This window comes from Oncorhynchus kisutch, linkage group LG12, assembly GCF_002021735.2.
Source record: "Oncorhynchus kisutch isolate 150728-3 linkage group LG12, Okis_V2, whole genome shotgun sequence".
In the NCBI taxonomy this organism is placed as follows: Eukaryota; Metazoa; Chordata; class Actinopteri; order Salmoniformes; family Salmonidae; genus Oncorhynchus; species Oncorhynchus kisutch.
This window is the reverse complement of record NC_034185.2, coordinates 35,749,209-35,776,480: the sequence shown is the minus strand read 5'-3', so window position 1 is coordinate 35,776,480 and position 27,272 is coordinate 35,749,209. Positions and strand designations below refer to the sequence as shown.

Below are 27,272 nucleotides of genomic sequence, written 5' to 3'. Positions count from 1 at the left end.
TTCCAGGCTAGGGCACAGATTCACTTACACATTTCTCAGATGTATTTTCAGAAGATTTATTATAAATTCAACAAAAGACCCCCCCCCCCCTCAAATCTATTTACACCTATGCACATGCCACTACTAGAAGTTATGGCTAACAATTATCTATACAAGTAAGTATGCATTTCGTAATACTACTACTGATTCTAATTCTAAATGGGGGGGAAAGAACTCATATTCTACCTATAAGGCTGGAGTTTGGAATTCCGCTTTTATCCTGTAATACAACACAGCCCTTCACTTCACAATGGCTGATTCATCAATGCAATTGTTTCATTGTCAATTGTTTCCAATTGATTGACAACAGGACAGGACACTGTCCCGATCACCTTCACATTATCACTAGGACCCAGAGTTTTCCCTAGACAGGTCACAGTCAGGAAACACTTCAGGCCCTACTCATCACATACAGTACCTTCAGCTGCCTCCATCAGAAGTGCAATGAAACCAATTGACGTATAAAAGTACCTCAATGTATAGTAGTGTAGTACAACAGTGGTTGTGGAGACGCGTCTACCGTACTCCTCGTGCAGGTAAACAATGTGGTCAGGAATAACGGCTTGGCCTTCATGGACGAGTGCTTGTGTCACGCATAATGTAGAATCCTTTAGATTGAACCCTTTTCACCCCCCTGAGTAGTGGAATGTGCCGATTAGATAAGAAGCTCTGTAATGTCAGGTATGGATGAATAGCCTGAAACGGATCCCAGAGCTGTCCTACACTTAAAGGGTAGAGTGTCCTTCACTAAGAGCTGACTCCAGAACATTGAACAAAAAGCATTGGCGATCAGCAGTCTGTGCCCAAGAGTATGATTTCTTCTTATTGGTTCAGCTCTCACTCCTGCAAGTCCAAGTTACACTGTCCTCTGAATCCAAGTCGTCTGCTATCTTCATTTATCAGTGCTGTTTAATGAGAGGAGACATGTTGAGACACATTGTCAAACTGTCCAGTTTCCTCACAATCTCCTTTAATCTCCTTATTTTCAAACTGCCATACTGTGGCTGAGTTTACACAGGCAGCCCAATTCTGTTTTATTTGTATTTTTATCAATTACTGGCAAATTATCTGATTTGATTGGTCTAAAGACCAGTAATTGGGCAAAAGATCAGAATTGGGCTGCCTGTGTAAATGTAGCCATAGAGGACTGCAGTATGTCCAGTCCAAAATCAACCTCTACCCCCTAGACCAGGGGTATCAAACTCATTCCACGGATGGCCGAGAATCTACAGATTTTTTTATTTTTCCATTTCAATTAAGAACTCCAGGTCTTAGTTCATCAACAAAGTACAAGGGCGGAGTCAAAACCCCGCAAAAACTTGGCCCTCTGTGGAATGAGTTTGACACATGTCCTAGACACTTCTTGTTTAGCTAAAAGGTTGGCATGGGTTTTAGGGTAGAGGCTAAGGTTTGTTTTGCCGCCAAGTGTTTAGATGTCTCAGTTCAGGCCGTGGCACCATCCTCTTCAAGGACCCTGTGGATTCCATTGCCGGGGGCGCTCTGAATGGCCTGGGTGATGTTGCTAAGGTCCCTGATGCTGCTGTGCCGTGATTGGCTATCCAGACGCTGGGTGGAACCATGCTTTGATAGGCTGTCTAGCCTGTTGGTGCTGCAGTGTCTGGACCCTGATTGGTCGTTGAGGCGGGGCATGCTGCCATAGGGGAGGCGATCGTCAACGCCGCGGAAACTACATGCTGTGTACCTGACAGAGAGGAGAGGAGAGGAGAGAGATGGTTGGTCAGGCATCTGGGACTGTAAATAACATGACAAATACTCCATGTTTTTAACACTCTCCAACCCCTTTCAGATCTACACATTTCCGCCTCTATTCATCCATACCTGTTTTCCACATCTGGCTTTTTTTCAATCCCCAAATCAATCTGTCACCCCCGCGGTTCCCACCCCACCCTCCCCGTCCATCCCTACCTGCTGTCTCTGGATCGATGCAGACTTCCATGGAAGCTGCTCATCTTGCTGCGGGCGCTGCGGACACTACTTGCCCGGCTGGTGCTCCCACTGGGGGGCTCGTCCAGCATGGCCAAGTGGGTTGAGGAAGCGTGGGTGGAGGTGCCCTGCGTGGATGTCCCCCTGGACTTCCTCGCGATGGGGGTGTTGGGGTCCCGCAGGAGCAGCTGAGCAAAATCTGGCTCCTGGAGTACCTGTCTGCTCTCGTTGACCACGCTACTGGAAAAGGGAGAGGAAGAGGGGGACGAGGAGAAGGGGAAGGGTGGGATGGAGGGGAGGGAGAGGCGGAGGAGGAACGGGAGAGAGAGAGGGAAGGTGGAAAGGTAGATGAGGAAGGAGGAGTGTGTGGAACAGGGAATGGGAGAGGGGGTTAATGCTCTGATAACGGGGGGGGGGGGTGAACGCAGAGAGTGGGCCTTTCACTAACACTACTATACAGCACTGTTGAATTTAAAATCTTGGTACCACTTTACTTAAAACCAGCAGGTATAATACATTAAGATGCACTGCATTGCCTGCATTCCATATCATATACAATAGCATATTTATTTGATTGAATTCAAATGTGCACTAATCGTGCAATTCATTAAAAAACATTGCTCTTCATGAGAAATACATTGATGTTAGGGAGAGAAAGCGTGTTTTAGAGACTTACTCTTTGCGTCTATGTCCGTGGAAGAAGCTGGCCCATTCGAAGCAGGTCTTCTTGCTGCCCACCCAGAACACTGAAGGGATCCCTACTACCAACATCATCAGGTACTTTATGATGAACAGGGACAGGTTTGGTCTGCTGGTCTGCTCGACCTAGGTCACCCATGGAGAGGAGAGAGGTGTGAGTGGGTCTGCCATAAGGGAGTACTCTACTAGCAATCTGTACTGTAGGGAAACAGTGTGTGTCTGTGTGTACATGTATGTCTGCTCGGCTGCGTGGGTGAGAATGTAGTTCTCAGTAAGTATGACACTACCACGGTGGGTTGTCTGCAAGGCAGTGAGGCACTGCACTCCTGAGTCGTGTGTGTTTTCCCACATGCATGTATTTTCTAACAGACTCGGCAGCTTACCGCTACAGGCATAAACAAATCAGCAGCCGACACAATGGCATGACTCTCTCCTTCCCCCTCCCTTTGTCTTTATTCTCCCTCTCCTCTACCTCTCATTCCCTCCCTCCACCCCTGCTCTCATTTTCTCTACTTCCATTCCCATCCATCCCCAATCGTTCCCTCTCTCTCTACCTCCCCCCTCTAATTTGATCTCTCTCCCTCCACCCCCCTCTCTCTTCTGTGCCCCCCCCCCCCCGTAGATAGTGCACCTGTACCCTCAGGCTACACTGTACCCTCACACAGGTCTCTACTGCAGAAGGGTACAGTACAGCAGCACACAACACAACACAGCACTCATCTTCTCACCCATACCTGCAAATACACTGCATCACTGCTGTAACACCATAGCAGCCTTAGTAAATACACAGACACATAGTGAATGTATGTCAGTGGAGGCTGCTGAAGGGAGGACGGCTCATAATAATGTCTGGAATGGAGTGAATAGACTGGTATCAAGCACGTGGTTTCCATGTGGTTGAGACCATCCCATTGACTCCGTCCCAGCCATTATTATGAGCCGTACTCCACTCAGCAGCCTCCACTGATGTACAGTATGTGCATATCTATCTCCCCCTATCCCTGTAAGAAACATACTCACACACATCCCTTGTTTTTTTCCCAACACACGCACATACACAGCAGTCCTGATTGCCTCGTTATGAGTGGAGCAGGCAGGCAGAGCAGCCTGGAGCTCAGAGAACCTCATTACAACAGAATGAGATAAGAGGAGAGAGACTGAATCACTGCAGACATACGTCCTTTCAGTTAACATGTCTTATCTTCTAAACTCCACTAGATTGGCATCTCATACAGTTCTGGCCAATCAGAGGGGAAGTAGTAGAAAGGCACAGGGTGAATGCAGCAGGACTGACTTGTTGAAATAGAATGGCCATCCTTATTCAAGTCAATGGGTCTGTAATGGGTGGACACATCTAGTGATAATATTTCTATGGGCCTGACCCATAGTAGCACTGGTTGGTTTTCACAGCTGATTCCTTTTCTCTATGACATTTAATCCAAAGTGACTAAGATTTTCGTATTCCTTGCGCGAATCAAACTCGATTGTAGTGTTGCAAGCATCGCGCTCTACCAACTAAGCCACACAGGACCTCTCTCTCTCTCTCTCTGTGACACACACACACACACACACACACACACACACACACACACACACACACACACACACACACACACACACACACACACACACACACACACACACACACACACACACACACACACACACACACACACACACACACACACATACATATGACCAAAAGTATGTGGACACCTGCTCATCGAACATCTCATTCCAAAATCATGGGAATTAATATGGAGTTGTTCCCCCTTTGGCTGCTACAATAGCCTCCACTCTTCTGGGAAGGTTTTTGGCCTGGCTCGTAGTCAGCGTTCCAATTCATCCCAAAGATGTTCGATGGGGTTGAGGTCAGGGCTCTGCGCAGGCCAGTCAAGTTCTTCCAAACCGATCTCGACAAACCATTTCTATATGGACCTCGCTTTGTGCATGGGGGCATTGTCAAGCTGAAACAGGAAAGGCCCTTCCCCAAACTGTTGCCACAAAGTTGGAAGCACAGAATCCTCTAGAATGTCAGTGTATGCTGTAACGTTAAGGTTTCCCTTCACTGGAACTAAGGCCTAGCCCCTTAGAAAAACAGCCCCAGACCGTTATTCTTCTTCAAACAAACTTTACAGTTGGCGCTATGCATTGGGGCATCCGCCAAACCCGGATTGTCGGACTGCCAAATGGTGAAGCGTGATTCATCACTCCAGAGAACGCGTTTCCACTTCTCCAAGAGTTCAATGGCGGTGAGCTTTACACTACTCTAGCAGATGCTTGACATTGAACATGGTGATCTTAGGGTTGTGTGCAGCTGCTCGGCCATGGAAACCCATTTCATGAAGATCCCGATGAACAGTTCTTGTGCAGACAATGCTTCCAGAGGCAGTTTCGAACTCGGGAGTGAGTGTTGTGACCGACTACAGACAATTTTTTACGAGCTACCCGCTTCAGCGGTCCCATTCAATAACAGCACTTACAGTTGACCGGGGCATCTCTAGCAGGGCAGAAATTTGACAAACTGACTTGTTGGAAAGGTAGCATCCCATGATGGTGCGACGTTGAAAGACACTGAGGTCTTCAGTAAGGCCATTCTACTGCCAATGTTTGTCTATGGAGATTGCATGGATGTGTGCTCGATTTTATACAACTGTCAGCAACAGGTGTTGCTCAAATAGCCGAATCCACGAATTTGAAGGGGTGTCCACATACTTTTGTATATATTTTGTATATAGATCTCTGCTGAACCATAGCTTTATAGTATATATGTGCTCAGGAGATTGTCTGTTTACATGTTAGCTACTGTGTTACTGTATGTTTGTGTGCTCTGGGGAAGCAGAGTCATCCCACTCACATCCTCCACACATCACAAAGTTATGAAAGGCAGTCAGCGGGCCTACAGAGACCTGGCCGCCCATTCTCAGTCGTTCTATATAAAAAACGAAAGACTTTCACTCGTTCCATTACCCTCACTAGTACCCTTCCCTTACTAGCCGTTACCAAACCACAGACATTCCTCACTATTACATTTTGCCTGTGTAGTTTGGTCCATACAGTAGCTTTACTTTCTTTATAACTGCATTACCATAGTGTCGCCCTTCTCTCTGATGCATCTTTCCCCCAGTAACAGAACCTCTGGGAGAAATTAACTCACCGCTCTCTTACGCAGTAACGCTTGCATGACAGATTAAGGCCCCAAACGACTCTCTTTGCCTCCCCAACGGCCTTCCCCCTCTGTTTCCCTCCATCCCCCCACCGTAACAGGCCTCTAATGCCGTCATAAGCTATCTTTGTTGGGGGTACACACATTTATACACACACACACACACACATACATACTGAGACACACACATGGAAACACACGGAGACGGACACGGACAGACACACATGCACACAAATGCTCTACTGTGTGCCAACCAGCCTTCCTTTAGAACTAACTAAAAGGCAAGAGATTACACACCATCACACATCCAAACGTGGCAATGGAACTGAAAAACAGTGACATCTAGACACTTGCTACAAACAAACAAGTAGAGAAGCTATTCACTCTTTTCACTTCTCTACCCATCCAAACTCTGCTATCTGTGCCACCACAGTAACTAGTAACACAAAACCTTTTTAAGGAGGACAGAAAAAGAAGCACAGCACACACACTCAAACATACATACACACACACACAAAAACAAGCATATACTGTATACACACACACACACACACACACACACACACACACACACACACACACACACACACACACACACACACACACACACACACACACACACACACACACACACACACACACACACACACACAAATGCTACCAATTTACAGCAGCAAGGATGAAGTGTTTGAATGATTAACTGCTTCTCCAGATGAGTGGGGATGTTGTTCCACCGCTCCAGGCAGAGAGTAGCTTCTCTGAAGTGCTTCATCTATTAAATAGAACCAACCTGAGATCTCTCCCCGGTCTGTGTTTGCACTGGAACACTGGAGCTAGGTGTGTTGGGAATACAACTACTGTGTGAGACTGAAATACATTTTTCTTACTCTGTTGTTTTTCTTTCCCTTATTGAACTTGGCACCAGAATTCAATTCCATATTTTTTCTTGGGACCCCATGAAAGCTCACAGAGGTCCCTCAGGGGTCCAAGGCCCCCTGGTTGAGAATGACTGGTGTACTGTAGGGGTGATAATAATATTTGAGTGTAGTTGATTGTAGTTTCTAGAAATGGTTACAGTAGCTGTATAATCTGATATTACATCCTAAGGACAGGTGTATGGTGTAGTGGTTAGAGTAGATGTAATGTAGTGTAGTGCTTAAGAAAGGGGGTACATGGTATACCTGGTAAGACAGGGGATATGGTGTATTGGTTAGAGTATGGATCTCACCTTGTGCTGTGGTGGTCATGAAGTTATGTCAGCCGGTTATTGTCATGCAAAAGAAAATGAGTTGGCCTACTGTATTTTATCTGGCTATGCTCTATGCCATAGGCTGTAGGCTTGTTCATTTAGCTGACAATATATGCTTATAAGTCCCATAACATTATTTGATATAATATAATGTTATTGTAAGAAGGATATCATTTGAACTTAGCTGAGTAATATAGAATGGAGTGCTTATATGAAGTGGCTATGTTGAGCGTAAACGTGATCATTTGAAACAGGTCCTATAGGCTACGCTATATATTGGAATTACTTAGCAACTTTAGTTGTGAATGATACAAACCATGTAATTTCTCAGAAATCAAAACATATATGGGTTGCACGATGCAACCCATATGCTAAAAAAAGAAGAAGCTTGCGCTCTGTCTTCGCCTCAGGCTACACAGCTGTTCTCTCATCACGTGATCATATTTTCACCCATCAGACTATTCTCAATTTAATCTTGTCTTTACTAATATGTCAAATGAGTTTTCATTTAGAATGGCCCATTATCAAATGGGCAGGAACAGGGGCAGTGGAAAAAAGACATATTCCGTAGGCTATGCACTCGAATAGCGAATGGAGGCTGCGCGCTTTCCTGCGGGTATTTCCAATGTTGCCGGATAGGCTACTTCTGTTTTATATTGGAGCTGTGCTTAATATGGACCACTGAGAAATAAATACAAGACCATTTATTTCACTACACACGTCAACCACTGTTTGAGGAGCATGCTCTCGCTGTGCGACAGGTGATATTCCGCCCAAACTCTGTATGCCATAGGTTCTCCAACCCTGTTCCTGCAGATACCCAGCGCTTAATTTCGGAAACAAACTTAAATCTGTACGGGAACATCGATAGTAACATGTTTTCGCAACTAAACATATTTCACTAAACTATTGACAAACCGTCTGCGCACGTGAGAAAAAAAAAATAAGGAGAGAGAGACGAGAAAAGCATAGTGGTGAGATTTTCTGTAGCTAAAGGTAATGTAAGCCTATTAATTATGAAAATATAACCAAATCCCCATTACTAGGCTATTCAAAATCATATACAAATTCTCTATAATTGTAAGCTAACTGTAAGCCGCCCTGTACAATCAATGAACCAACAGCATATCCTAGGGCTATACATTCTCTCCCAGACTCCTGGATAGACATTTTGGAGCGTAGCATAAGGTAATCCAGTCCATCCAGTATGCAACATAATAAAGTCCACACGATTACTCAAATGCGTTTAATTGTGGAGTATAAACTAGACCAATTATGTACCAAAGACATCTTAAATCAGTTTTGTTTTATGTTTTTCTGCCATGCATAGTATGTGGTAAGCTGTGTATTGTATAACAGCACGAGCATCATTTTGATTCAAGGAATTTTATCGGGCTTGGCCTCATAAGCTTATGCATAAACGAATACTGTGCATTCGAAAGAATTCAGACCCCTAGACTATTTCCAAATGTTGTTTACGTTACAGCCTTATTCTATAAATATATGTAATCGTTTTTTTCCCCTCACCAAACTACACACAATGACAAAGATGTTTTTTTTGTTTGAATTGTTTGAAAATGTTAGTTTTTTTAATATCTGAAATATCACATTTACATAAGTATTCAGACCCTTTACTCAGTACTTTCTTGAAGCACCTTTGGCAGCGATTACAGCCTTGAGTTTTCTTGGGTATGACCCTACAAGTTTGGCACACCTGTATTTGGGGAGTTTCTCACATTTTTCTCTGCAGATCTTCTCAAGCTCTGTCAGGTTGGATGTGGAGGATTGCTGCACAGCTATTTTCAGGTCTCTCCAGAGATGTTAGATCTGGTTCAAGTCCTGGCTCTGGCTGGGCCACTCAAGGACATTAAGAGACTTGTTCCTAACCCAGTCCTGCGTTGTCTTGGCTGTGTGCTTAGGGTTGTTGCCCTGTTGGAAGGTGAACCTTCACCCCAGTCGGAGGTCCTGAGCGCTCTGAAGCAGGTTTTCATCAAGGATCTCTCTGTACTTTGCTCTGTTCATCTTTGCCTCAATCCTGACTAGTCTCCCAGTCCCTGCCGCTGAAAAACATCCCCGCAGCATGATGCTGCCACCACCATGCTTCACCATAGGGATGGTGCCAGGTTTCCTCCAGATGTGACGCCTGGCATTCAGGTCAAAGTGTTCAATCTTGGTTTCATCAGACCAGAGAGTCTTGTTTCTCATGGTCTGAGAGTCTTTAGGTGCCTTTTGGCAAACTCCAAGCGAGCTGTCTTGTGCCTTTTACTGAGGAGTGGCTTTCGTCTGGCCACTCTACCATCAGGGATGAGTTGGACCGTAGAGTGAAGGAGAAGCAGCCAGAAAGTGCTCAGCATATGTGGGAACTCCTTCAAGACAGTTGGAAAAGCATTCCTCAAAGACACGGTGGTTGGAACCAAAAAATCTCAAATTAAGGACCCATCAGACCAAAGGACAGCTTTCCACCAATCTAATGTCCATTGCTCATGTTTCTTGGCCCAAGCAAGTCTCTTCTTATTATTGGTGTTCTTTAGTAGTGGTTTCTTTGCAGCAATTCAACCATGAAGGCCTGATTCACGCAGTCTCCTCTGAACAGATGATGTTGAGATGTGTCTGTTACTTGTGAAGCATTTATTTGACCTGCAATCTGAGGCTGGTAACTAATGAATTTATCCTCTGCAGCAGAGGTAACTCTCAGTCTTCCGTTCCTGTGGCGGTCCTCGTGAGAGACAGTTTCATCGCTTGATGGTTTTTAGCGAATGCACTTGAAGAAACTTTCTTGAAATTCTTGACATTTTCCAGATTGACTGACCTTCATGTTAAAGTAATGATGGACTGTCGTTTCTCTTTGCTTATTTGAGTTGTTCTTGCCATAAAATGGACTTGGTCTTTTACAAAATAGGGCTATCTTCACCCCTACCTTCTCACAACACAACTTGATTGGCTCAAACACATTAAGAAGGAAAGAAATTCCACAAATGAACTTTTATCAAGGCACACCTGTTAATTGAAATTCCAGGTGACTACCTCATGAAGCCGAATGAGAGAATACCAAGAGTGTGCAAAGCTGTCATCAAGGCAAATGGTGGCTACTTTGAAGAATCTCAAATATAAAATATATTCAGATTTGTTTAACACTTTTGTTTTCTGCTACATGATTCCATATGTGTTATTTCATAGTTTGGATATCTTCCCTATTATTCTACAATATATAACAGTTTTTTTTTTTAAATGTAAAAAACTGGATTGAGTATGTGTGTCGAAACTTTTGACTGGTAGTGTATGTAAATAAGGATTTTTTTATTTTATTTTTTGTATACATTTGCAAAAATGTCTGAAACACTGTTTTTGCTTCGTCAATATGGGGTATTGTGTGTATATGGAGGAGGATTTATTTAGATTTAAATGTGGAAAAAGTCAAGGCGTCTGAATACTTTCCGAAGGCACTGTATGCACATGGATGTTTTGAATCAATCATCCCCTTAGAAAGCGCTGTCCATTTCATTGTGTTTGGCTTTGAGACAACAGCCACAACAGCCACGTTTCCACCTGCTGTTGAACTTCTTTCTTCAAATTGATCAATCACAGTGAGGTGAGTTTTAAAAGCACGATGCTGTTTTGATGATAAGTGCTCGATGTGATTTTCAATTGCATTTGCATTGCTGTAAGGGTGGTTAGAGGGACAATAGAGCCTTGAGTACCAGGCCATTAGTGATCTAATTGTCATTAGGGTACTACCAATGCATGTCCTGAGTGCATAAGAGGAGAATACCGTGATTCAACGGTCACGTGGAATTCTACTGCGGTCATGACTCATGACTGCCAGCGTGGCGGTAATACGGTCACTGCAGCAGCCCTAATCTGACCTGGTATGGACAGGGGATGTGGTGTACTGGTTAGAGTATGGATCTCACCTGGTATGGACAGGGGATGTGGTACTCTCTGCAGCGCTCCTGTACCCAGGTAGTCTCCCAGACAGTCCTATAGCTGTTCTCATACAGGTAGCAGGCTATGACCGTCAGCAGAGGGACCAGGTAGAGCACAGAGAACACCCCGATGCGGATCATAAACTTCACCAGCTTGTCTTGGTTCTCCTTCTCCAGAGGGATCTCCATACGGACGCGGTTCAACGCCAGGATGCCCGCTAGCAGCAACGCCACCCCCACCTAGAATCAGACAGAGTTGATATGGAAGGATTAGACAAAAGATGATGACATAAGAAGACCAGGAAATGAACACGGTATATTGGTTGGGTAGCTAACAATTTCAATAAATTCCTTCAGTTCCATTCAGATCCACTTTCTTATGACTTTTGAGATGTGTATGACCGTGGTATAATCGAAGGAGACGTTTACTGAACGTTGTGCATGTGTACACGTAAACTTTGTGCACACATACCCACAAAGGACATCCTACAAAGACTTTGCTGAATCACCTAGGTTGCATCCCAAATGGCACCCTATTCCCTATATAGGGAATATGCTGCCATTTGTTACACACGCCTTATCCCACTGTGACTCATCCCAGCCCTCTCACCAGTACATCCAGGCCCAGCGGAACCAGCAGGAACCATCTCAGCGCTGTGCGGTCATACAGCCCCACAAAACACACCCCGCTGACACTATCCCCTTCGATCTTGTTCATGGCCAGCAGAGTGACAGTCAGACAGCCGGGCAGGCCCCAGGCACAGGCATGGAAGAGCAAGGCCTTCTTCTCGATGGCCTCGCTGCCCCACTTAGGCACGGCAGCCAGGAACCAGGTGATGGTGAGGATGACCCACCACACACTGCCAGCCATGGTGAAGAAGTAGAGCACCATGAACAGCAGAGTGCACACCTGGAGGGGAGGAGAAGAGAACAAGGTTTAAAAAAGACTGAAGATATTGAAAATCCAAGAACATTTAAAATATCGTACCAACAAAATAAATATTATATAATAGCCCTGAATGTCACAGAGAAAATGGTAAATCAAACAATCAATTAGTTAATTAAACAATCAGTTATCAATCAATCACTGCGCGGCCGATGGGTCACCTTGTTATGGGAGCCCTGGGTGACGGTGGACGCCCGGAAGCGCCCGGGGCTCGCCGCGTTGCACGCCACCCGGTCCTCCAACAGGAAGCCCAGGAAGAAGACCAGGGACACCATCATGTAACACACGGCGTAGAAGATGATCGGCCGCTCCGGGTAGCGGAACCTGGACACGTCGATGAGGAAGGTGAGGAAGGTGAAGAGGGTTGCCGAGAGACAGACGATGGACACCACGCCGATGAAGTAGCGGGCGAAGACCAGCTCGTCCCGCTGGAAGTACATGTTGGGGCAGGGGGGCGAGCAGTCCCTCACACCCAGGAAGGTGTAGCCCAGGTCGGGGTCGATCTTGAGCTCGCGGGGGCACCAGAAGCCATAGTCGCGCTGGACGGAGATGGGCGACTCTGTGGAGTCTGACCTGGACAGCAGATCTGCAGGACGGGGGTATGGCTCGTCACAGTCTGGGAACCTGGGGGACGGAGAGGAAACAGCTTATGTTAGACACATTATATTTAAACTACAGAAAGACACAAAGGTAGTATTTTACAATACTGTTTCCACAGTTTTGACCTTGCATTTGCTAGGAAATCACGTGTTACCATTGTGCAATTACCATTTTGCCATTCTTATTGATGCTATGGTACAGAATGACCAGGTATTTCCTGATAAATTCATGGTAAAAGGAATGATACCAAAAAATACATATGTGCCCCATGTGTGTAAAAGTGTACCCGACAGTACAGTAGACTACTAACCTGTTACAATCCATCTCTTCTGGCCAGGTGACGCCGAACATGTCCATGAGTTTGTAACAGTCTCCCTTGGCTCTCAGGCACAGCCGTCGGCAGGGCAGTGTCATGCGTCCGTACTCTGTACACACTGGAGTGTAGAGGGCACACAGGAACATCCTGAGTTCTGACGAACACTGCAGGTTCACCATGGGGTGGAAGGGCTGCGGAGGGGAGAGGAAAACACAAGACTGTCAGGAGGTGTATAGTCAACAGCGGAGTATGAGAGGGCGGGGGGTTATGGAGTGTGTCTGTGTTTCACACACATCATACGTCTTCTGTCATATACAATCATACACACGGAGACACTCGCACACACCGCATGTCAAGCACACTGTGCATCTACCACAGAACCTGTCAAACACTCAACCCCTCAGCATTAAAGAGACACACACACACAGACAACAGAACAGTCTTTTAAAGCAGGACATTATTCATGTGAAGCCAAAATGAGAGCACAAAACAGACAGTATCATCTTGTCTGACATAGTTTGGAGCCGACTCAAAAAACACAACTCCGTCCCCTATCCTCATAATCCTCCTCCCCCTTTCTCCCACCAACCTGGCAATAAGACAGAGGGAGGAGAAGGAGGGAGGGAGAGAGGAGGAGTAGGACAGGCTTGGTAACCCAACCCCCCCCCCCCCGTTCATCAGATACCCGGCACAGGCAGGGGCTCTGGAGAGTCCTTTGTGTTTGGGGGAGGGCAACGCTGTTACACACGCACGCACGCACGCACATTCACACACACACTTCCCTCTCTGCCAATATGCATTCAGGGAGAGAACGGTAGCTAGCTAGCAGCTGTGAGGCATGGCTTTAGTATGCAAATCCCCAGGGGGAGTGAAGAAAGGGTCCCCACCGGCCCCTAGCCCCACCCAGGGCCAAGCTAGACGCATCCTGCTCCTGCTGGGGCCAGCCTTTGTGACTGTGACAGGGAGAGGGGGAGTGGGGGAGGGGGACAAGACAGGGACCCAAGCAGCCAAAATGGGAAGATGAGCTAAATGGAATTTCATTAATAGGGAGTAATAGGGGAACAGAACAGGGTTTTTATTCAGTGGATATGTATTAAATATACACTATATATACAAAAGTATGTGAACAACCCCTTCAAATTAGTGGATTTGGCTATTTCAGCCACACCCGTTGCTGACAGGAGTATACAATCGAGCACACCGCCATGGAATCTCCATAGACAAACATTGTCAGTAGAATGGCCTTACTGAAGAGCTCAGTGACTTTCAACGTCGCACCATCATAGGGTGCCACCTTTCCAACAAGTCAGTTCATCAAATGTCTGCCCTGCTAGAGCTGTCAGTGCTGTTAATGTGAAGTGGAAATGTCTAGGGGCAACAACGGCTCAGCCGCAAAGTGGTAAGCCACACAAGAATGGGATGCGCATAAAAATCATCTGTCCTCGGTTGGAACCCGCACACTGCTCTTGATAGTGTCACTGATCTTTAATAAGCTTTACGTATCGGCCTCACGGCCTTCGTCAGAGCTTTTGGGATTTTCTTTAAATTAGCACCCTTATGTAGACCTAGCCCCACCCACATCCGTTCTACACATCGAAGGGGGTTGGAGGTGAAGGAAAAACAAATAAGTGCTACCAAATATAACAATATGCATTTCATAAATATTCAAATAAAGTGTGTAAATAAGACGTATTAAACACGTCTGTAAAACCACAAGGAGGACATAGCATGTTTTCATTAATCATTTGGTACATCGTATGACAAACAGCAGAGTAACCTTAAATAGGGACATAATTCATGTTCAAATTCACAACATAACGTACATTTCATCATTAAGACCTTTAGGAAATAATGTCAGGAGGGTAAAAATCCAAAAGCATTGTCTTTTACTCAGAGTATTATTAATATCACCTCCCCTGTCTGATATCTTAACTCTCTCTATGCCACAAAATCTAAAGGTAGAAATGTCATGCTTTAGGTCATTCAAATGTACTGCTAGGTCTACATAAGGGTGCTAATTTAAAGAAATTCACAAAATCTCTGACGAAGGCCGTGAGGCCGATACGTAAAGCTTATTAAAGATCAGTGATACTATCAAGAGCAGTGTGTGGTTTCCTTTTTCATTCATCTTGTTCAACTGTTGCCATGCACCTGCAAAAAAGTGCCTTTTGAATTTTGAAGTACAAAAGTTAAAGTTAAAGACACAAACAAAACTTAAAAATGGGAAGTACATAAATAGCGCAAATAGAATGAATGAAAGATCTATAACTAACATTTCTATGTGAATTTGGTCGGGTCAACCAAAAAGTTACATATTGTATATTAACTTAACCTATATTCAGTCTCCAAGACAGAGGAATACACAGCAGCACTATTATATTCAATACCACATACACTTCCTCCCTCCCTCACACGCACGCACACGCAACACACACACACACACACACACTCTTCCTATGACTAGGATAGGAGGCGCAGCTACCTTTTCATCCATCATCACCATAGCTTAGCCTACATATTACACCATTCATTCATCGTAATTCTAACATAGAAATGTAGACAGAATTCCACTTCTGACACCAGTGTTCAGTCTGGGCTGTCTCCCAGACGCCTGCCTGTATTTAAAGGGATTAGGACGGCTGTTAGGCTTGCCGATTCCCACACAAAGAACCTACATCACATCCACATCCCGACAGCTTTTGTAAATGCTTTGTACAATATCAAACACAATATTTCTGCCTTCAGATTTTCATTTGACCATAACATAAAGGAGGTGACGTTGATGTGCGGTTTTATTAGACAGTTCAGTGACAGTTGGAACATAGGGCTCAGGCAGACGTCTGAGATGACTGACATCCTCTGGACAAAATATTGAATGCAGTAGAAAAAATATATATATATATCCACACATACAGTATTTGAGTTTATAGATGTACAGTTAAGCACGGCAGAGCAAATGCCACACGTCCTCATCATCACCAGGGGAATTATTTAGTATTTTGTGTGGGTTTTACTGTGTTTGGTGACTTACTACTGCATCTGTACAAGGCTTTTTTCTTGTTTATGTGTATTTTAGTAGATTGGTTCACTTCCACACCTGTCAAAAACAGTCAAAGCAATCAGTTCTGAATAAATGGACCGCCTGCAGACACAAGGCCCAAAACAGTCTCGCTTGAGGCGATGGGAAGATGGGAAGAAACACAGAATGAAATAGAGTGTATTATAGGATCTCTATGGGGAAGAACTTCCTTCACAGCAACCAATCGGTAAATGCCTGTTACCCCAACCCTCGAGCATTCCTTTTCATTAAACCAAGATCTTATGACACACCTGGCACCATCTTCCTAATCAAATCTTTGAGATCAAACAAGCAGGCGAACACATCCACGTTGATCTGATCTGTATAGAATCAAACAGGGTGGCACCCTTCCCTAGCCTTCGCCAGCCTCCAGTCCGGTGACATGCATTCCCTCATCAGAGCCCTGTCGTGGTGCATTACATGGTGTATTACACACACAGACAGGACAGGGATGATTTAACTTCAAGTGGATAAGCATCTGGGGTTTGCCTTTCTTCTGCTCTCTGCCTCCGCACTTCCAAGGCAGATGTGTGTTCTAGTACGAGATGAATGTATGGTACAGCCTGTGTGCGCGTGTGTGTGCGTGTTAGAGGGTTGAATATTTTCCCGGTATTTTACAGATGTTCCATCCCGAGAATGAATCACGCTTCTCCCGGGTAACCCGGTATTTCCTGCCAAAACCGGAAGTGTCTTTCAAAAGCATTATAATTCATATAAATAGGTTTATGTCTGGATTTGATAAAAACCAAATTAAAGTCTGATACTACCTGAGCCTGGTGAACCATACATGAAAAACATTTTATAAACCCTACATTTAAAGACATTTTATAAACCCTACATTTAAAGACATTTTATAAACCCTACATTTAAAGACATTTTATAAACCCTACATTTAAAGACATTTTATAAACCCTACATTTAAAGACATTTTATGAGCCCCACATTAAAGACATTTTATAAACCCTACATTTAAAGACATTTTATGAGCCCTACATTAAAGACATTTTATAAACCCTACATTTAAAGACATTTTATAAACCCTACATTTAAAGACATTTTATAAACCCTACATTTAAAGACATTTTATGAGCCCTACATTAAAGACATTTTATAAACCCTACATTTAAAGACATTTTATAAACCCTACATTTAAAGACATTTTATAAACCCTACATTTAAAGACATTTTATAAACCCTACATTTAAAGACATTTTATGAGCCCTACATTAAAGACATTTTATAAACCCTACATTTAAAGACATTTTATGAGCCCTAGCACACATGTGCCGTTATCCAATACATATATGATATAGGCTACTGCACATTTAGCACAACAGAAAAACAGAAAAGCCCATAGATGTAGCTAGGTATATGTTCTCTTGGTGAAATAAATGAAACTAGCTCCACTAGGCTAATATTTCTCAGTGTGGACTGCATTACTGTACTGTGTTGTATTATACTGTATTATATGTACTGGAATAATGTGTTCAAACCATGATAAAGCAGGGAGAGAACATGCGATTCTGGTGCAGCACATGCGGCCTACAATGTTACAAGTATAGGCTAGCAAATTTGACTTTCATTTTTAAATATAATAGGGCCTATTTGTATAATTAGTAGGCTGGCACATATACCTTTCATAATATTTCCCCTAATGTTATTAGTCTACCTCCTCTTTCTCTCTCTATTGTTGTTTTATTCATTCCTCGCTTCCAAAAGTGAAATGAAATACGTTTTGTTGTCCTTGTCTTTAGAAATTGAATGACATCCTTCAATAATATAGGACTGGAATAAGATGCAGAAGGCTTTTTAAATTTTTTTTTACCTTTATTTAACCAGGCAAGTCAGTTAAGAACATATTCTTATTTTCAATGACGGCCTGGGAACAATGGGCTAACTGCCTGTTCAGGGGCAGAACGACAGATTTGTACCTTGTCAGCTCGGGGGTTTGAACTCGCAACCTTCCGGTTACTAGTCCAACGCTCTAACCACTAGGCTACGCTGCCGCTTTCACTTCTCTTCGTGAAGACAGAAGTGTTATGGGTCTGAATAAATAACTGCTGTAGCCTACCGCCATCGAGCGTTCGCTCTTCTTTCAAACCACCGGTGAGTTCTATCGGGCTGCTGTATTTCACATTCAGCAAACAAAGCGCTTTCGTCCCTCTTCCAATAGTCTATTGGTTGAAGAAATGCAAACAAAAATTTGGTCTAGCTTTCCATGCACGGGACTCCAAGAGCTAAGGAGCATTTTTTTTAAAGGAGAGAGGCCAGCAGATTACGTGCGTATTGCGCAAGAGACAGAGGCTATAAATTAGAAGCTTACTATGCATAACCCATCATTAATTAGCTGAATATAAGACTAATACTGCATTGAATGTATTACCTGAAGGAGGTGGGCTACAACATCTGTACATAGGGCTATATATCAATCTAGAACAGGATGATCTATTTTGGATGCAATCTGAATGGAGTTGATGGAGAGAGAGAAAGACTGTGAGAGAGTGTGCACACTGATTTAAAGAAACGGTATTCGAGTTAAAACTCTGCAGCTGCAACATAAAAACAATTATTTTTACAATTAAAAAAGAAGGTGACCCCCGAAAGCCCGACGGCGATGGGTAAATTAGACGCACATTCACTCTTTATATTACTGACTCTGCTGCAGCAAATGCAGGCCTACCTGTGACAAGAATAAAAGTTACCAAGATGAGTGAGACGATAGGTCTACATGCATTGTGAGCTGCGCTCCATACTGAGATGGGCTGTCTGTCCCCACCCTGAGCGTTGATGATTCATCATGCAGAGAGGCCGTAGAGAAGACAGATTTAGACTTCACATATCATTTAACAGTTCCATTTCACGCCATGCTGTTCATATACATAATGGATTATAATTTACTGGTTTCTCGCAGTTATTTATCCGGGGAAAAGGGAGTGTTTTTTGGCGGTAAATCCCAGTAACCGGTTCCGCCATTCAACCCTAGTGTGTGTGTGTGTGTGTGTCTATCTTTATCCACATGGCAGCCCAAACAAATTTAAGACGTCTTGTCTTGTGTGCTCTGGAACAGAACAGTGGATTATGGTAACTTAGTCACATTAGAAACAGCTGCTGTGTGTCTGCCAGAGGTTGGCTGTGTGTGTGTGTGTGGTGTGGGTGTGTGGTGTGGGTGTGTGGGTGGGTGTGTGGTGTGGGGGTGTGGGTGTGTGTGTGTGGGTGTGTGTGTGTGTGTGTGGGTGAGTGTGTGTGTGTGTGTGTGTGTGTGTGTGTGTGGGTGTGCGTGCGTACGCACGGCGGAGATTGGTCTGCTTTTGCCCCAGAGCCCCCTCACTCCACTGTTACTATATAAGTGGCTCAAGCGTGTAATACATACAATTCTGTCAAATGCTGTTCTAGCCCTGAGGATAAGTATGATAATGCAATTTCAACTCACTGTAATGTGATTATGTATTTATGGGGGTAGTTAAGAGATTTTGGATCTCCAAAAAAGTGGTCAAATTATATGAAGCCATCTTGAAAATGCTGCCCTCAAAAATACATAAATTAAAAAACAAATTGCTACTTTGAGGATTGTGTGTGTGTGTGATATTTGTCTTATGTCTATTTCATGACCGGTCCGGTAAAGCTTATTTTTGACTCAAATTAAATCACTGATAAGAGAATGAATGACAGATCAATCAACAATGTACTATATCTACACAGACAGCTGATCTGAGTGATATACTACTATTAAATATCTGGAAGAAGTCTCACAATTGACTGGATTTATCTTCTATTCCCATCTATCCCTCCATCCATCCACTCCCGCGTTCTCCTCTTTCCCTCTCTGCTCCTTCCTTCCTTTCCCCCTCTCTGCTCAATTCTCTGCATTTCTACCCTGACTGCCATGGCAACGGCTGATGCACCAACAGACGGAGGGACTAGTTTAAGGATGGGGCCGTGGTGTGTTCAGCAGGGGTCAGAGGGCGGCGAGCGGGGACCACCTCCTGAGCGCCACAGAAAGCTTGCCCCTTTGTTAACGACACAATTGGGACCCGTTTCCCAGGCAACCGTGCAGTGTGCCTCGCATGGGGGAAGGGGAGGGAGCGAAGGACAAAAGACTGAGATATGGCAGAGGAGAGAAAGGGAGAGAAGGATGGGCCACCTCCTCCTTCAGCTAGCCGGCCGTGTTATTCACATTACTGTTTATTAACCACACACACCAGTTGTTGTTGAGAAAGAGAGAAAGACAAAGACAAAGAGGGGGGGAGAGAGAGAGAGAGAGAGAGAGAGAGAGAGAGAGAGAGAGAGAGAGAGAGAGAGAGAGAGAGAGAGAGAGAGAGAGAGAGAGAGAAAGAGAGAAAGAGAGATTCCATTCAGTCCGGAGCTTATAAACAGCATGTTTGACATTAAATAAAACAGAGGTCTATTGTGGGTTTGGGTCAGAGTGAGCTGGGTTTATCAGACCATAACATGTATCGTACATCCCTCGCTAGCTACTAGCCATGTGTTATCTGCATACTGTGCACGTGTGTCTGACGGTCATCAGAGACCACAGTCAGCCTTTTATATGAATTTACAGCGGACGGATGGAGTTTCTGTTTTATATACAACATAAAGCTTATCTGTAGAGGTTACACATGTCAAACACTGACAAAAGGCATAAAATGGGGGAATGATTCATTATAATAATTAAACTATTATTTGTTCATTATTGTTTCATAAATATTACATTTAGTCAGCCATACTGTACCAATAGATTCAATAATCTATTGGTAAAAGGCAAGACCTCGCTTTGTGCACGGGGGCATTGTCATGCGGAAACAAGAAAGGGCCTTCCCCAAACTGTTGCCACAAAGTTGGAAACACGGAATCGCCTAGAATGTCATTGTATGCTGTAGCTTTTAGATTTCCGTTCACTGGAACTATGGGGCCTAGACCGAACCCTGAAAAACCGCCCCAGACCATTATTCCTCCTCCACCAAACTTTACAGTTGGCAACTATGCATTGGGGCAGGTAGCGTTTTCCCGGCATCCGCACAACCCAGATTCATCCATCGGACTGCCAGATGGTGAAGCGTGATTCATCACTCCAGATAATGCATTTCCACTGCTCCAAGAGTCCAATGGCGGCGAGCTTTACACCACTCCAACCAATGCTTGGCATTGTAAATGTTGACCTTAGGCTTGTGTGGGGCTGCTTGGCCATGGAAACACATTTCATGAAGCCCCCAACCTACAGTTCTTGGGCTGACGCTGCTTCCAGAGGCAGTTCGGAACGCGATAGTGAGTGTTGCAACTGAGAACAGACGTTTTTTACGCTCTATGCGCTTCAGCACTCTGGGATCCCTTTCTGTGAGCTTGTGTGGCCTACCACTTCATGGCTGAGCCGTTGTTGCTCCTAGACGTATCCACTTCACAATAACAGCACTTACAGCTCTAGCAGGGCAAACATTTGATGAACTGATTGGAAAGGTGGTATCCTATGACGGTGCCACATTGAAAGACACTGAGCTCTCCAGTAAGGCCATTCTACTGTCAATGTTTGTCTATGGAGATTGGATGGCTGTGTGCTCGATTTCATACACCTGTCAACAACAGGTGTGGCTGAAATAGCTGAATCCGCTAATTTGAAGAGGTGTCCACATACTTATGTATATATAGTCTGTCTATCTATCTTCTACCCATGCCAGTCAGATCTAGGGAGTGATACTAGTCCCATCAGAAATTGAATCTGAAATGAGTAAATTCATATGAAATTTATGGTGGCACTAATATCACTCCATACAGATGTACCACCGAAGCTCCTTTTCTTAGCAAGCACAGAAGATGGCACAGAAATAGCAGATTCCCAGTATTCAGGCTGCTGTCCCACTTCAGCAGTGGGGTTAAACTGAGGTCAGTCACAGCCACAACAATCCCCAACGACTGACTGACTGGGAGCTTATTTTGAGAGGTGTAATTTGTGCACCAAATGGTCAGCCAACACAGAGCCAAAAAACAGAAAGCAAACTGAAAAACACGATACTGGAGGATGATTAAATGAGGGTTGGGGTTTGGGGGATGTAGATACTGAGCGTTTTTTTTTTTTTTACTCTAGAGGCAAGGGCTAGCCAGTTATGCTACAAATTTCCCAGCCCCAACCTCACTTAGAAGGAAAAGACATGAAGATCTTTAAAAGGCACACCACTTCTGAGGGTTTTCTCTCCAGACAGGGATGAAAGGGAGCCATTGGTTCTCGTCCAAGTCACAATTTATCCACGCTACAAGCCATTCATCATCATTATCATGGCTATTGGGTGGACCTAATTCCCTTTCAAATCAACTGTCAATCCTCATTTGGCTTTTTCTCTTCTTAAAGGCTCTGGTATTCTCCCATGGACCGGTCGGCCATGCCAAGGCTAGTATGAAGAGACAACATGGACATAGAGATAGAGAGGCGTTTTGGAGCCGCACTCTTCCTCATCTATTGGGATTCATGTGTTTTCCAAACATCAAACTAGCTTTTGAATGCGCTAACAGAGACATGCTGGTGAAAGCATGTCTAATCAAACTGAACTGTTCTCTAACCAAAAGCCTTAGTTTAGTGCACATTCAAACTAAACAAGTGTAAAAAAAGAAAACCTGGGCTAAAAAAATAACAGTGGTTTATAAGTCAAGCTAACACTGCTAACTGGTTCACATCTAGGGTAGTTTTTTTTTTTTTTTCTAGGGTAGTTTTTGTTACAGCCAAATAATAATAACTGCTTTGGGTTATGAACAACAACTGATTAAACCCCTTCAACTGAGGTCGGGATCTCAGGAATACTTTGGGAATACTACAGGGAATGGCATGGGAATGTGATGGGATATTTAAAAGGGATAAGCTGGGTTCACTTAGTGCAGATGGGATGTAGTGCCTCTCTCTATCTCCCAGAGGCCAGGGCACATTCAGAGCAGAGTTTACTTACATAACTCCCACATATCCCTTGCTCTCTCGCTCACTCTCTCTTCCTCCCTCTCTGCCTCCTCCATCTCAGTCCCCTAATAGTAGGATAGGAACAAGTGGGCGGACAGGGCTCAGCATTCAGTATCATCCCCTCCATTGCCCCTCTGAGTGGGCAGAGAGAGGTGGGTAGTGGTGGAGAGTGGGGTTGGGTGGCATGGAGCATTGGGTGGATGGATCAGATGGATGGATGGAGGGGGATGGAAAGGCAAGGAAGCAACCTGCTAAGTACTGGATAGATGAATCTACATAGATAGATATACATGCCACTAGATTCACCTAACGAGGCAATGCAGCTGCTCTCTGATTGAGTTCAAATGCCAACAATCAAGCTTGTAAAGAGGATCACTCAACAGTCAAAAGCAAGGACACATTCGTGCATTATAGCCGCCAGCTCTGTGTGTGCGTACAGGGCATTAGGAAAAGTATTCAGACCACTTCACATTTTCCACATTTTGTTACGTTACAGCCTTATTCTAAAAAATCTTTTTTTTCCCATTTAATTATTATTTTTTTTAAATCGCTCATCAATCTTCACACAATACCCCGTAATGACAAAGCAAAAAACAGGTTTTTAGAAATGTCTGCAAATGTACAGCCTCGAGCCTTCTTGGGTATGACGTGACAAGCTTGGCACACCTGTAGTGAGCAAGACAAAGGAGATGATCATGGACAAAAGGAAAAGGAGGGAGAAACACGCCCCCATTCACATCGACGGGGAGGTAGTGGAGCGGGTCGAGAGTTTCAAGTTCCTTGGTGTCCACATCACCAAAAAACTATCATGGTCCAAACACACCAAGACAGTTGTGAAGGATCAACAACACCTTTTCCCCCTCAGGAGACTGAAAAGATTTGGCATTCTTGGATGGGGAGCGTCGCAGGTTGGATGGGGAGCGTCGCTGCACAGCTATTTTCAGGTCTCTCCAGAGATGTGCGATCGGGTTCAAGTCCGGGCTCTGGCTGGGCCACTCAAGGACATTCAGAGACTTGTCACTAAGCCACTCCTGCGTTGTCTTGGCTGTGTGCTTAAGGTCGTTGTCCTGTTGGAAGGTGAATCTTCGCCCCAGCTCTGGAGCTCTGTCAGAGTGACCATCGGGTTCTTGGTCACCTCCCTGACCAAGGCCCTTCTCCCCCAATTGCTCAGTTTGTCCGGGCAGCCAGCTCTAGGAGGAGTCTTGGTGGTTCCAAACTTCTTCCATTTAAGAATGATGGAGGCCACTGAGCTCTTGGGGACCTTCGATGCTGAAGAAAAAAAATTGTACCCTTCTCCAGATCTGTGCACAATCCTGTCTCAGAGCTCTACAGACAATTCCTTTGACCTCATGGCCTGGTTTCTCTCTGACATGCAATGTCAACTGTGGGACCTTCTATAGACAGCTGTGTGCCTTTCCAAATAATGTCCAATCAATTGAATTTACCACAGGTGGACTCCAATCAAGCTGTAGAAACATCTCAAGGATGATCAATGGAAACAGGATGCACCTGAGCTCAATTTCGAGTCTCATAGCAAAGGGTCTGAATACTTACGTTTTCACCTTGTCATTATGGGCTATTGTGTGTAAATTGATAAAGATTTTTTTTTTTAATCCATTTTAGAATGAGGCTGTAACGTAACAAAATGTGGAACAAGGGAAGAGGTCTGAATACTTTCTTAATGCACTGTATGTGTGAGTGTGTTACAGCTCCATAGATACCGGAATTAGAACAATAAACATGGGTAAATAATGCACTGTACAGCCAGCTTAATCCGGCAGCGGCTGGAATCCAACATCGTATCATGAGCAGGACTGTTAATTCACTTCACTTCAGCAGAGTGGATCTAGATCCTAGCCAAATGTTAAGCCCACGAAGCAAAGCCTGTTACATAAAATGGGTTTTTATAGTCTCTAAAGCAGAAATGACTTTGAAATCGTCTCTAGTTGCTGTTGGCTTGTCTGTCACAGCAGAAACAGCAGGTTGCTGCAGCAGATTAGACCACCACACAATTCATTTCACAGAGTCATTTAATAATTGATGGTTTTAAAAATGGCCCCAAAAGAAATGTTAAAAGTTAATTTATCACATAATGTTTTTGTAATATATTCTCAGTCCCCTGGGCTAGAGGAGCCGACTAAAAGTAGGCTACCACTTTGATATTATCAACATTACCGGTTATGCCATTATCCATGGTAGCACTGTCTGCTACTGTTACGATGTCCATGGGGCAGACAGACCATAGAGTCTGGCACAGATAAGGAGAGTACAGTTGCAGCATGTGTCTCTTCATCCAGACACATGATATATATTTTGTTCACCTTTATTTAACTGGGCAAGTCAGTTAAGGACATATTCGTATTTACAATGACGGCCTACCCCGGCCAAACCTGGACAACGCTTGGCCAATTGTGCGCCGCCCTGTGGGACTCCCAATCACGGCCGGATGTGATACAGCCTGGAAATGAGAGAAAGAGAGAGAGCAAGAGAGAGAGAGCAAGACATGAAAAATAGTGAGTCAGTGTTTACCTCCATGGCGAGCGCGGCGGTCTGCTGGTCGTAGTGGTTGAGGAGATTGGGCATGAAGGTGGAGTTATAGGGCAGCCCCTGACACATGCGCAGGGTGATAGGTTCACAGGTGAACATGCTGTGGCTCCCAGCAGCAGACTCCATGGGGATGGCTTCTACCACCACTGCTGGAGCCATCAGCATGGACACACACAGCACCCACAGGAGCCCCATGGTCCCCGCAGGCAGGGGCAGGGACAGGGGTAAGGAGGGACCCAGGCTGGACACAGGGACAGTCCGAATGATCACCCTCATTCACAAAGGTTGGCGCAAGAGAGAGAGCTCACGCGTGGTACAGGTAATTGACAGTCAGGGGAGAGACTGGTCCTGTTCCTGGTCTCAGAGAGTGACAGTCTGTGTGCGTGGGTATAATCCAAGATGGACGCCATGGCTGAGGCTGGCTGTTTCCATCTCCCTCTTGAGTCATAGGAGCACCATCACCTGAGCATGAGTCCTGGCGTTGGGTGTTGGACCACTTCTCACCAGGCCGCTGTGCTTATACACAGAATATGAACAATGATTAGGATCAGAGAGTGGATCCCTGCAATAAGTGTAGATGTCAAGGGATCTGGGGGGAGAATAGAGAGGGGAGATAATAAATGTTTACAAAATGTAAACAATTGCAAATGCGACTACAATTAATGATGCATCTTAACACAATATTTTAAGAGGCACATAATGAGAAATTAGGCTTTATAATCTATTCATGGGGATTATAATCTGGTATGTGGGCGGATATTGAATGAGTGAATTAGTGCACCAATTGTATTTCTGTAGTAGCTTAACGGCACCATAATAGTAAAGTTATACCAATTTGCATTATATATTGTCTCTCTAAATACGCACACACCCTGTTGCAAGATAATTATTCGCCAGAACCTATTTTCCACAGCATCCATTACCACTAACAGACCATGCACTTTCAAATATGACACGTAAAACAACCCCGAAACATTTCAAACATTATGTGACATTTCACAATTGAATATACTGGTAGTGGCTTGCACTGTAGGCAAATGACTGTGCGTAATAGCATTTACTGGCGTCTTCGGCAGGATTGTTGCGCATTACATGCTTAGAACCATGTTACAAAACTACCGGTAAATAGACACAACAGTGATGACATGAAACTACAGTAGTATATATATGTCAAAGGCAGCTGGTCACTCCTCCGACAGCGCCTAATGGATAAACACATTTTATCCGACAAAAATAAACATTTTATGAAGCAGAACAAAAGATGACGGTTGGGCTACTTCATCTCAACTGATACTGACCGTACCGTGACTAGTCGACCTAAACTGAATCTCTCCAGGCGTATCCGATGATTTAACGTTACTACGATCCAGCCGTGTTGCCAATACACGTGTCCGCAATTCTGTAACAGAAAATATCTAGGTGGGTGCCAGAAATATATCATAAAATAAGACGATTTTACCTTTCTGTCGGGAAGATGAATTCACGTGTTGGGGTCTTCGCCGCTCCTCGAGGCCGTAACAATGAGTGAATAGCCCACTCCTCTCCTGCTCCCTCTCTCCCTCTCTCCCTCCTCCTCGCCCAGCAGGTTTACAACCGATGGCCTCGAAGAGCGAGAGCGCGCATTAAACACAGACGCGCAGCCAACTGAACTCAGATGCTTGCCTTTTCAGTTTTGAAATGACAAAATGATTTGTTTGAATGAGGTTCACACGTTGTGCGCACTGAAGCCCTACATCTACAAGGAATAAAATACAAATGGAAAGACGTGAGAAAAATGTGGAGAATATAGGCTATGAAGTCATCAAACTCCCTGAATGGCAACATGTGTTA

The 27,272-nt window shown here is 44.4% G+C and overlaps 1 protein-coding gene across 3 annotated transcripts; it reads right to left on the bottom strand.

The window, feature by feature from the left end:
* Positions 1-44: 44 nt before the first annotated feature.
* On the bottom strand, positions 45-27,126 carry fzd3a (frizzled class receptor 3a). 3 transcript variants are annotated; one of them, XM_020496846.2, is made up of 9 exons: positions 26,902-27,126; positions 25,425-26,031; positions 12,877-13,073; positions 12,128-12,590; positions 11,631-11,930; positions 11,009-11,260; positions 2,660-2,808; positions 1,966-2,223; positions 45-1,741 (listed from the first exon to the last, which is right to left on the bottom strand). In XM_020496846.2, exons 2-9 carry the CDS (start codon positions 25,716-25,718, stop codon positions 1,483-1,485), a joined length of 2,172 nt encoding a protein of 723 aa, XP_020352435.1. In that variant the 5' UTR covers positions 25,719-26,031; positions 26,902-27,126; the 3' UTR covers positions 45-1,482. The 3 variants fall into 3 exon arrangements, with proteins under 3 accessions (XP_020352435.1, XP_020352436.1, XP_020352437.1); XM_020496847.2 differs by having other exon boundaries at positions 25,425-25,958; XM_020496848.2 differs by having other exon boundaries at positions 25,425-25,953.
* Between the last annotated feature and the right edge of the window lie 146 nt (positions 27,127-27,272).

Bases quoted from the DNA above. Each gene is read 5' to 3' on its own strand.
- fzd3a (XM_020496846.2), bottom strand. From the start codon at position 25,718: ATGAGGGTGATCATTCGGACTGTCCCTGTGTCCAGCCTGGGTCCCTCC. The intron at 13,074-25,424 runs GTAAACACTGAC...TCCCCTCCGCAG, and splicing joins CCGCCGCGCTCGCCATGGAG to CCCTTCCACCCCATGGTGAA. The intron at 12,591-12,876 runs GTTAGTAGTCTA...TCCGTCCCCCAG, and splicing joins GAAGAGATGGATTGTAACAG to GTTCCCAGACTGTGACGAGC.